Below are 12,618 nucleotides of genomic sequence, written 5' to 3' on the forward strand. Positions count from 1 at the left end.
TTACTTAATTTATAGCCTAGTGTTTATTTCCCACAGCCCTACTTTTATTGAGCATAAAAACTTTCCCTTATTTTTTGTATTTTTCACGTAAAGAACTACCGATTAATCATTAACCAAGTAACATTTCAAGGGTATCGCAAGGATTTGGAATTATAATTTTTTTATTAAAACTTGAAGGAAAAGGCGGATTGATAGACAAATAATACTCTTAATCTTATATTAAATTCTGTAACGTTAAGGGAAAAATATTTCATTTCGTTGACGCGGGGTCAAGGTTACACGAAGTGAGACATCGGTGAAATGTTTATACGTATTTTATATCGATTCTAGGATGATGGTAGATAGGGTAATACTCCATATGAATATATATTTTTGGAGTTAAACAAAGTCTTTTAGGTAAAGTTAACAGCGACAACTTCATAGCATCATTTTAAATGTAAACATTCTCTTTGTAAAATTATAATCGAGGAATCAATTTCACACCTACATATGTAAGGATAAAGTAAACTTTACCTATTCTTAAGCAATACTTCCTTACTCAATAAATAACAAAACACCAAATTCAACATCCCCTAAATTCAAATACTTTAAACTATAAATCGCCAAACACAAGTCCCTGAAAAACAAAATTCTCTTCATCAAATTCAACACAAAACAAAAGTATAGTCGTTCTATATAGAAACATACCAAGCTTACATCACTGTATGTAACAGCTTAAATGAATTTTCCAAGAGCGACTCAGCGTAACTTGGCGTTCGTATTAAGTACATAAACCAATTATAGTGCGCGCCGATATAATTATGTTGACGTGTATCGACAATATAAAGGTGGGATTCCAACTATAATTAAGCTGGTAAAATGTGTTATGTGAGCTGTTTGTTTGGTGTATATAATAATGAGTTTTTCACATACACATTGATAATATTGACTTGAAATATGTATTGTTTAATAACAGTACAGATTATTGACGCACTTGGGTGCTTTTATAAAAACCAAAAAGTTCCAGTTCATATCTTCCGGCTCCATCAACAAATTATCTTGACTGTACCATATTATTATATTGGCATCAAAACTTCATACGGCTGTAAATTTTCATGACGCTACGATCGATCCTTGGAAGATGGTTGAATTAGTTACCTTAGACTCCAATACATATATGATTACATACAGGTCAACCTAATAAAAGCGTGTTAAAAACCGAACACGATTGTTAAGGGATATGCATAGTTACATTAGTGGCTTACATGCATGTAGATACATATGATTAGAATAAAATCCAAAATTAAATACGAGTGTTACTAAAAATACCACCTCGCAAAATCCACTACGCGTTTCATGACCCGTTAATAAAGCTTCTGTATATAATGACTGCTTCACGTATTTGCAAGACAATTAACATGTATGTACATGTATAAATATGTATGTAAAGCAATCTACGCGAATTTTCTTACTCTTTGATGTTGTAACAGGTGCCTAAGACGCGATAGGATTTTTGGATTACATAACACAAGGAAATAGCAATACCTACGTACTCAATATACATATATACATACATATTTATATACTTGCAATAACCGTTCGCTGGCTTTTTGGATATATTCGAATTCCTTCGTGCGTTTTCGTACAGATATGCGGATGTTTTGGGCGGATAAAATTACTTTTATATATTCCCTTGTGAATATTTGATATTAAAACTTCCTGTATCGATATTTGATGGAAAAGAAGATAAATCAAATTTCAAGGTAGGTTTTAATTATAGGTTCCGGGAATCAATATTCAATTTTGAGGTGAAGTTTCTTTGTAATAATCAGCTATAGCTACACTGCAAAATCCAGAATTCGCTTCTGCCTGTCTCACAAGCTTATATCATAGCTTGCCATATCTTCCTGTGCATAGATACATAAAGTTTCTAAAGCATAACTTTGCTATACACTTAAGGAAAGCTAGGTCTTCTTTCATCTTGCTTTGAGTTGTTTTATGTAAAAATAAACATATTATTCCCAAACTAAAACAGACAAATTAGCTTTTCACCTCAAAAACTGATACATTTGACCTTCCTATCTAGTTCTAATGTTATTACATTGCCAAACCCAGCCGTTAAAGGGCAAAGGCGCCTTTAGCTTTGATCAGACGGTTTCAATATCCTCGCAGTCTCCAGGGCCTACAATGTTGCCTAGGAATTCATTTACAGCGTTCCCTGGGTAAAACATTTATTGATACAGATTAGGATTCGATTCCGTTTAGTTAAGTAACAGTAAAAAAATCGGCTGAGATATAACAGAGCTAGTACATAGTTGTCATTTTATTCTTAAATACCTTTATTTAGAAGAGTTTAAGTTTTTATGAATTCGTAGGTAACTTTAAAATGCTTTACGACACATAACTTTAATAGTGTTTCGATTCAATAATAAAAATATTAATTACTTGAGAAGCACTATTAACTAACATCCTGAAATCTAAAGGTATTAATATAACCCAGAGAGGTTCAATGAATCTCGTTTATCCAAATGAAACCTGCTTTGAGAGGTTAAAGTTTCAATAAAAATTTCAACATTTTGAAACTAAAGTATATTTTGTAACTTTAATTTCCCCGTTTGCATCATAATGAGCCTTTTTAAATTAAGTTTGTGTGTGAAGGAATTTTAATGCGTGCTTCCAGCTATTAAAGGCAGTGTTGATAAATTATGTTTTGAATATTTTTCAACGAAGGGCGACCCTGCTCGCGTGAACTCTGTATTTCATAACAAAACTTCATTTAAGGGTTTAGGTGAACACGCAAACATACAAAGGGCCTGCATAGATTTGGTCATTTATATGATTAATCAGTTGTAAGTTCATGCTATAAAACAACTTATCGTGGTACTTGCTTATCTGGGATTCGTAATAAACTGTACTGGTAGTCCAATTTGACGTTGGTAAATAAATTAAACAGTGCTGCTTGTGGAGGTCAATGGATAAAATATTTACAAGAATTTATTTTAAAACTTAGTTTCCGACGGATGTTCAAACGTTCATTGTTTAGTTTGAAAATTAAAAATGTTATAGGAATATGAATCTGTATACCAATTTCAGATCTGATCCAATCGACTATATAATAATGTAGTCTACTTCAATGGGAACAATTTCTACATTGACTTCTAGTAATCCCAATTTAATCCGATTGTTAATTAATGAACCATAAATTGAGCCCTTCCACTAAAACATGTTGGGCGTTGCCAATGTCTATGCTAATTCCTGATTCTAATGTACTATTTGTATTCACTAATATTTTAGGAAATAACAGGCCAAAGATTTTTAACTAGAAATCTAGAATTTAAAGGCAAATTATAACTTGATGTTTACCGTTAGCTGCAGCAGCTTCAAACTCATAATACACATATTTTTGAATGAGGAAAGTTAGAATATTTCTCCTACCATTTTTTTCTTTCTTCAATATTTCTTATGGAGTTGAATAATGATAATAGGAATGAAAAAGAGAGGATGATGTGAAGAAAAACATAATGGAGCTGACCCAAATTAAAATGCGACTGGGGTTGCAAAGTTAAAAAATGTGTCATTGAATGGTTCATTTCAAGCAAGTACAAGAATAGAGAATGTTTTTTGTTCTATATTCTATACAATCTCAATTTACATTGACATTTGCGACGAGTAATTCGGCGAGTTTTGGTAGGGTCAGGTTCACAAAAGATATAAATTCAACCGGTCTAGTACCTCTACGAAGGTAGGAGGGTCCCATTTAAACCAATTTATCTTTTCTTGATTTATTAAGGGTCGCTCTAATTAAATGGACTCCAAAATATTGGTGAAATCTCCCAGAACAAATTATACGCGAACTTTGTTCTATTTCAATTCATACGATTTAGGTTCATATTTTTGTGGCGATAAGATTTATAATCGCGTGCATGTTTCTGCTTGCAGTTAGCGCTAATGAGGGAAGGTGTACGTGATAAATAACGGTTTTTAAAATGTTTGTATGTATAATTGGGTGGAAAAAGTAGGTCAACGTGGTTGAACTAATTAAGCGGGCTTAGAAGGTCTCTTATATGTACTACATAGGTAATATTCTGATAATAATAATTATGTAAATAAACATAATGTTACCAAGAAGCAAATCGCACAATATTTGAAAAGCTTTTAAGCTAGATAAACGACGTGCGACAAATTGCTGCTGAGGAAATTCGCCTGTTAGGCAAATGTTGTTAGGGATTGAGGAGTCTGGGACTGACTATTACTTAAAGTGGGACCAGACCTACTTGGAAAGCTATTTCGAATATTTGTTTTCAATAGTGGCTGTCTAAGTTGTCGTTGTGCTACAATCTAAAGTTCTAACAGACTACACTAAGTAGCTTGTGAAGGTCTAACGATTTTGCTTTCTTATTGTCTGGTATTTTAAAGACAAGATATTCTTTCGGCGTTATAAGGTTGAGCCTTTACAAACAATAGTCAAACTTAGTCCACTTTTTTTCGTTCAACGCCTTCGCTGGTTTGATGGGTTAAAGCCCTTTTTATTGAGTTTGAATGAATATTTGATTACCTGCATGTCATGTAAAATCCCTATTGTATTTATAAAGTCCTTTACGTTTGAACAAAAATACTATCAGGCACAAACGCAAATGTTAATAAAAACAAGCGAAAATGTTTTTCACATTCCACAACAATTTTGAACGCGAATGTATCAGTAACCCACTTCCCCATAATTACGTGACATTCAATATTATTGACAAAAACCAATACTCATTATAAATTATAAAGTTAATTGATTCAACATTTTCGATATGACACCCATTCTGATGCAACCGACCGACACCTCTGTTCCCTTTTATTTAAGTATCGTTATTTTAATTATCGTTAAGTTGAACTCCATAACCATTTTGATATTAATCCGACGCGATAAATGCTTATAGTTCGGCCATTCAGAGAATGCGTTCCTGACACGTCGCGATTGAACTGACGACGTAACTTTGCAATGGCGTTGCAGTTACGATAAAAATATTTTTGCTGGTTGTTTACCGTTTTAACAATTGAGGAGCATTAAAACAACATTATTATATCAATAATCAATGAATGTTATTACGTCGTCAGTTCAATCGCGACGTGTCAGGAACGCATTCTCTGAATGGCCGAACTATAATGAGGTTTGATTAACATTAAGTAGTTTCTGTTGTGAGCGTGTTAATTTTGAAGTAGTAGGTTAATTATATTTCAATTTATCAATTAACTAGCTTCCGCCGGCGGCATCGCTCGCACGAGTTCGGTTTCCAAGGGAACTCTTCAAAAGTCCAAAGGATAAAAACTATCCTATGTTTTCTCAAGGTCAACTCTATCCCTGTACTAAATTGCATTAAAATCAGTTCAGTGGTTTAGATGTGAAAGCGTGACAGACAGACAGAATTACTTGCGCATTTATAATATTAGTAGGGATTCGAGGAGTATATAATTTTAAATACTGGGGGAGTTAAAAAAGTTCTATATTATTAAATTATTTTTTTCTTATCTAAAATCGTTATGGTTTACTTCTTCAGTAGCAGTTGAATATTTTTTTTCCTAATCCTTAAATAACGAGCAATAGTCTTTGCAGAATACTACGTTATTGTTTTCAATAACACACAAATATTACTTTTCAAATCCATCTGTAAGAGATTTATCTATTAAAGATTTATCTCCAGGCAATACATTCATATACTTTCTTTCCTACAAAGTATTATATCAAGCCAGCTACTTCCACGAAACTTCGTCTATGCCACAAAATATCGATTTGAATAGTCGTTCCTCAAAGTAGTCCGGTGAATTAAGTAAGGAATTATACCTCGTATATTTCATTGTAACTAGTCTAAAACGAGCTCTCTTCACCCACCACCTGGTGCCTCCACTTTATACTTTTCCATATTTCCAATTTGTAAGAAGTAATTTTGTCTGTCTTTGAGTCGTCTTGAGATTTCATTTTTGATTTTTGTGAAGCAGCTTTTCATTAACTCGTTTGGATTTTATGAAGGTTCTTAATCCGTTTTTTTTTTCTATTGAACATAATGAAATGTTGTAATATGTTGTCGAATAATAACTATAGTTCGGCCATTCAGAGAATGCGTTCCTGACACGTCGCGATTGAACTGACGACGTAACTTTGCAATGGCGTTGCAGTTACGATAAAAATATTTTTGCTGGTTGTTTACCGTTTTAACAATTGAGGAGCATTAAAACAACATTATTATATCAATAATCAATGAATGTAGTTACGTCGTCAGTTCAATCGCGACGTGTCAGGAACGCATTCTCTGAATGGCCGAACTATAAGTGGTGAGGATGTAAATTTTAAAATGAAAGGAAGGATGGTAACAAAACGTTAATTTCTAATTATTGTTATTTTAGTAGTTTCTCCCTCTGAAGTTCAAGCTTTATTTAGGGCTAAGCAAACAAAGCAGTCCAAACAGATAACTTTGAGATAATAAAGTTCATGAATGTTACTGGGAATGTACATATTTACAAATGTACGTATATATTATAGCAGTAGGTACTAAATAGAATAACATTATCATTGTACTCATTTAAAATATTATATCTGTGTGTATAATACATAAAACTTATGTGTAAGAAGTGATATGATGTGTAAAATACACATATGCTGTTTGCTAGATTTTCTGTCAGACTTACAACTAACTGAAAATAATGACGATAATGATAACTTATCTTTAAATTATTATTTATTTACAGTGAAAAAAAAAATATATAGAACTGGCATAAAAACTTGGTAAAATTCGCGGCACAAAATTGGTGAAAAGAACGTTCCATTTTCATATTTTTCAAAACAAAAACGATCTTCTATTATGCTCTTTGGATTTTACCTCTTAATGAAAACTGTATAGGGGCGGCCTGACACAGTCGAAATGCTTTTCTGAATTCCGTTTATTAATAATAAAAAAATCCTCACACTAGTCTTAAAAATTCTGACATATTGTAAAATATCCCTCTTTTTTCAATAAGTATTGTGTAAACTTATAGAAATATATTATAGCTCCGAGAGTGTTCTGATTTTATTTCAGAATACGAATTCAGAACGCGCGTTTTCATAATTCTAAATCAATCTTAATATGGAAGACTCTAAACGAATACCTATAGGTAATAGGAACGTAATTTCGAGGTTCCTTATACGTAAATTGTTTTTAAATCTGAGTTTGTGAATCAGAGTCCGCTGTTGTATAAAACCGCTCTTATACATAACAATTATGAAACGAAAATCGCGGCGAATAGCCATAGCCACGGTGTTGCCCACTTTCTTAACGAAGGCACGAGTTGAGTGGATTACCTTACATTTTGGTAAAAATTTACCGGTGTGCTTGCATAAAGATAATGAAGGTTTATTTAAGAAAGCCTTTTTGCATGTAATTAGCAAGCTTTGGTCTTGATTCTTTGCACTCTCTTCGCTTCTCTCGCTCTTCGAAACTTCTCTAGTGGCAGTTACATCGTTTCAGCCGAACGAGGTCCACTGCTGGACAAAGGCCTCCCCAAGGTTTGTCACTTTGCTCGATCTTCAGCAACTCGCAGCCACTGCTTCTCGGCAACCTTGGCGTGGTCATCCATCCATCTCGTAGAGGCCCGCCCATGCTGCGTTTTTCGGGTCGTGGTCGCCTCCCAAGAACTTCTCTGCCCCATCATTCTGCGAGCCATATGCCTTGCCCATTGCCACTTCAGATTTCAATTTTTGATTGAAGGAGCAACAACTATCCAAAGGTGTCCCGACATTAGGTATTTCTTAAAACTTGCGTGCCTGAAATATATAAATCTCTGCTCATCCCTTCGAGAAAATAAAGGATTTATGTACTATATGTTGTGTTCAAATTTTAATTGAGCCCATGTACAAATATGAGCTTACAAGATAATAAGTCGTAACGTCTCTGAAGAGTGTAAACCAATTATACTTTTAAAGCATGTTACAGCCTGTTTTCCTTTGTGGGATGTGTTCAGAAACTCAATGAAGTCGTAACTTTGAAACTGCGAACAAATCGTTCTTGGGTTACGATGAAGATTTTTGATTTCTCATCTTCTTTGGTGTATTATATTTTAAACATGATTTATTATTTGTTTCTTTACAGCCTTAATATTTCGAAAATACCGAGTCAATATAAAAAAAAAATCGTTAATGTGCTGCTACACTTTTCTAATATTACGAGATATAATATTCATGTAACGCTGGTGAATCCACGGTAAACAGCTAGTGTTCAAACAAAATAAAAATAAGAAAGTATGAAATTTTTGTTAGACTAATATCTCAGTATAAAGCAAAACAAAATTGTTCTTACAATATTTCTAGAGGCAAAGTTTTTAATGTTCAAAAGTTTTCCGATAAAATTAGATGTTTATAAAAGAAAAGTTTTTAAACTGTATTTTCATGGTACTTTAACGATACTTATAATCTTCTAGTATTTATACAGAATTTGTAAAGTCGATGGCCGAGGTACAATTTGAATATTCTTTTTCAACTACATCAAGGTGAAAAGCTATTTACTTTTATTTTATTTTACCATTCTGCAGAAGATGTGATCGATAATATTATGTATTATTTATTTTGGTCCTTATAAGTAATCCTGCTTTGAGGCAAATTTCGTTGATCAAAGGGATTGCCCTCTTGCCCTTTCTTTTCGAGGGTACTACACTAAGAATAAGACTGATTGAAGAATGGCTCAGCAGTAATAAATATAGCAGCTAATTATTTAGGTAAAGATAATACCATTTTCCAATTTTCAATTAAAATCACCTTCTTAAATGATGTTCAGCATGATCATCATCATCTGCGTTTTTTGTCGTCCCACTGCTGGGCATAGGCCTCCTTTCACACGGAGAAGGATTGAGCGTTAATCACCACGCTTGCTCTTTACCGATTGGTGATAACAAACTTCATAATCCAGATTTCCTCGGGATGTTTTCCCTATACTTTTAAGCAATCATAAGTGTCTAAGATATACCTAGAAAGTATGATAATCATACTGATCAAATTAATATTGTTGTGCATTGTAGGTATTTCAAAGTATCTACGAATTAGGAGGTATTGTTGCATAGATATAGATATTCTTTAGTGTCTTATAAAGGTCTCTGCACACAGCGGGCGCGGCGCGGCGGGACGGGACGGCGACGCGACACTGAGCAGTTGTAATGTACTAGATATTACGGAGGCCGCCACACAGAGCCGTCCCGCTCGACGCGACGATCTAGTACATTGTGTTGCGTCGCCGTCCCGTCCCGCCACGCCGCGCCCGCTGTGTGCAGAGACCATAAATATTTTGTACCTATATTTCTAGAATAAAACGTTATTGATCACCACTCAATAAACCTTTTAGCATATTTGAAAGATTTATGCTTACATTATCATGTCTCAGGACAACACAATTTATCAATATTTTTGAATACTAAATGGATGTTGTGGAATACAGTTTGTGGGTATTTTTAGAGAAGGATGTACTGGTTCATAATTTTATTTTCCATTTTTACAAAAGGACTACTATTACAATGCTAGTTGTAGTATTGGCAAAATACGTAGAACAGTTTCATGCTTCTTGTAGGCAGTTTTAACATGACATAGCCAGTTTCGTGTTCGTATTTTGGTATATATGAAAATCTCTACATATTTTCCCGCCTACAGACCAAAACAACAGTATACAGCAATTTTATACAAAACATCTCGATGTTTTTGTACACATACTACATTGCTACAACCTCCCACGATTAGGGTAACGGACCCAAATGTCGGCCTGATAACATATCTCGCCCACAACATTCCCAGTTTTGAACATCAAAACATTCCGTATCCGCCCAGTAATGGAATTCGTGCTGTACCTATCTTTTCTGAACACGGATCTGTTGAGGGAAAACTGGAATACGGTTTTCATATTTTTGCGTTTTTGAGTCCCAAGTGAGGATCTAGAGAGATGCTTGAATGTTTTCCGTTTGATATGCATTGTATAGAACCATCCAATTTATACCTACTTTATTTTAAAGTTTTCAAAAGAGAAGCTATTGTCAAAATTGATACTGATCGATCTCTGCTAACTGTTATCTTCATTTGTTTTTCGAAACATACCTTGAAATACTCAGACCTTAACATTAACTTCTGCTTAAAAGATAGAATGATGTTTGAGCTAGCTTAAAATTGGGAGGCGATCATATTCGGCCGATTGATTACTTATTTAACCAGTAACTTTCAAGCATAGCCTGATATTATATGTAAATGAAACTACGCAAAGCATGTCACAGTGCGTCTAAATTCTGATAGGACATGCATAAAACAAACCGACAGAATATTCCTCACATATATCTGACTGTCAAGCCGGGTCGTACAGAAGTGGAAATTCAATTTATTTTTCGGTTTGCACCGCGATTTCCCATGCGGGTTTGATTTTGTTTTTAGAAACAAATCGAATTGAGAGTAAACGTATGGACAACTTTATTTTATAACGAGAAGTTTTTTAATTTGTAACTTTATACTCCTTTGTGGATAGAATTATGATGAAACGGAGTTTTCATTTAAATATTGAAGCTTTCCTTGCTACAAACGTTTTACTAGGAAGAGATATTTAATCGAATATTGTGAATTCTTGGACCCCTTTTTATCCGCAACGCTGGTGTCGCATTTTAAAGAGAGTGCATTTGATATTAAAAATTCTTCGGAAATCTGAATTTGTGTAAGATATTTTATTGGAGGTCGAAAGTTTTATATAAAATTTAACGTGATGTAACGTTTGCTACAACTATTTTTATTAGATCGCTCCAAGATGCATAAGTTTATCGATAAACATAAATCGAAGTTTGTCAGTTTGTATTCATAATTTATACTGTGTATACAGTGGTAAACTTGCTTTGAGCTAAAAACCACTTCCAAAATTCTTTCGATCCCCTTAAGAACCATGGTGCCACAGACAGACACACATAGCCGTCAAAGTTATATCCCTCAAAAATGATTGTTCAAAATCTGACTGAACCAAACTATTTTTTCTACTAAAGTATATCTATACATACCTAATAAATGATTTCTAATGTTCTTTTCCTTTTTTCCCTCAGTACACCTGTCTTCACGAGAACCTATTCCACTACCTTTGCGAAGAAAACAGCGGGGCGGTGACGTTACCAGCGGCGCGGGGTGATGATGCATGGAAGGTCTACTTCAATGATATTCCTGAGGAGATTGTGGACGAGTTCGCCATGAGATACGGAATTGAGGCCATTTATCAGGCTATGACGTAAGTGTATTTACGGAATATTTCGCTGAATACGCAAATAAGCTTTTAATCTTGCTCATAATGCTCTTATAATAAGTTGAAGAGACAAAGATGAAAGATTAACGGACAGTAATCAAAAAAATCTAGTTGAATCTTTCAGGACATAAAACAGTAACATTGTAGTTATTGTATGGAGCATTAACTATTTCTGATATAAATCAGGCAGTGATACATTAATTTCGAAATCCGTTTTTACATTTTTTATACATAAGAGGGTTTCATTTTTTATCCAATCTATTGTATGGACCTTATAACATATTATTTTCTCCACCAGGCACTTCCACTGCCTCTCAACAAAGTACCTATGCGCCGGAGTACCAGCCGTCATGTCAACGTTACTCGCCAACATCAACGCATACTACGCTCATACGACGGCTTCGTCTGCTGTGTCTGCCTCCGATCGATTCGCTGCTTCTAACTTTGGAGTAAGTAGACCTGTTATTGAATATCAAAATATACTGTAGTTACTGAAATAAATACTATCAATACAATTGATATAAATGAAAGTCAATGTTTTAATATTATCTCTGTAATAACACTGACCACTGAAATTGGTGGAACACGCATCCATATGCGTGCCAAATTCCCTAGAAAAGAGCGTTTTCAAAAATCTACTACTATTTCCCAGCTACACTGATGTCGACAAAATTAGACTTGACGAACATAAAATCAAAAGCATGACGATCATATTGTTTTCAATGATCATTCAAATTAAAAGATATTAGTACTCAAAAATTTAAAATTATCTTCACAGAAAGAGAAATTCGTGAAGCTCCTGGATCAGCTGCACAACTCTCTGAGGATAGACCTGTCGATGTACCGCAACAACTTCCCCGCGTCCAGTGCTGAGAAGCTGATGGATCTCAAGTCTACCGTCGATCTACTTACCAGCATCACGTTCTTTAGGATGAAGGTAAGACCTTACTTGCTGAAGGAAATGTAGAAAGTTTATCAGTTGTGTTAGCACCCATAACACAAGCTTACCACGGGGCTGTCCGACCGTGTGTGCAATGTGTCCAGATATTATATTGTATACACTTGTCACAGGTAATGACATATCTAAAAACACTCCATCACTTAAATCTGGAGCTTATAAAGCAGTGTGCTGAATTCAATTCGTCCTTTAAAAAAGTTCCATTGTAGAAGGTCAACAAAACAATCAGATTCTTATGTACAGATATAAAAAGGTCTTAATAAAGAGCATTGTTGTTTATGACTTCATTAATAATGTAGGAGCTAATCTAGCAGTTTCAATTCGGTATTTTTCTTGAAAACCGTAATTGCCTCTAATTTATGCCTAACCCTATTATTATTTGGTATACATATTATAGTCAATTCTGTGTATCGACCTTCA

The 12,618-nt window shown here is 34.2% G+C and overlaps 1 protein-coding gene across 1 annotated transcript in view; it reads left to right on the plus strand.

Moving 5' to 3' along the window:
- The window catches only part of LOC124637181 (protein unc-13 homolog A), a 52,753-nt gene that overhangs the window by 31,094 nt on the left and 9,041 nt on the right, over window positions 1-12,618 (plus strand). Inside the window, exons 12-14 of the mRNA XM_047173538.1 lie at window positions 11,047-11,225; window positions 11,539-11,689; window positions 12,019-12,177. Coding sequence (XP_047029494.1) covers window positions 11,047-11,225; window positions 11,539-11,689; window positions 12,019-12,177 — 489 coding nt within the window. The remainder of the gene's footprint in view (window positions 1-11,046; window positions 11,226-11,538; window positions 11,690-12,018; window positions 12,178-12,618) is intronic.

The sequence above is a fragment of the Helicoverpa zea genome, chromosome 15 (genome assembly GCF_022581195.2).
Source record: "Helicoverpa zea isolate HzStark_Cry1AcR chromosome 15, ilHelZeax1.1, whole genome shotgun sequence".
NCBI classification, from domain to species: domain Eukaryota; kingdom Metazoa; phylum Arthropoda; class Insecta; order Lepidoptera; family Noctuidae; genus Helicoverpa; species Helicoverpa zea.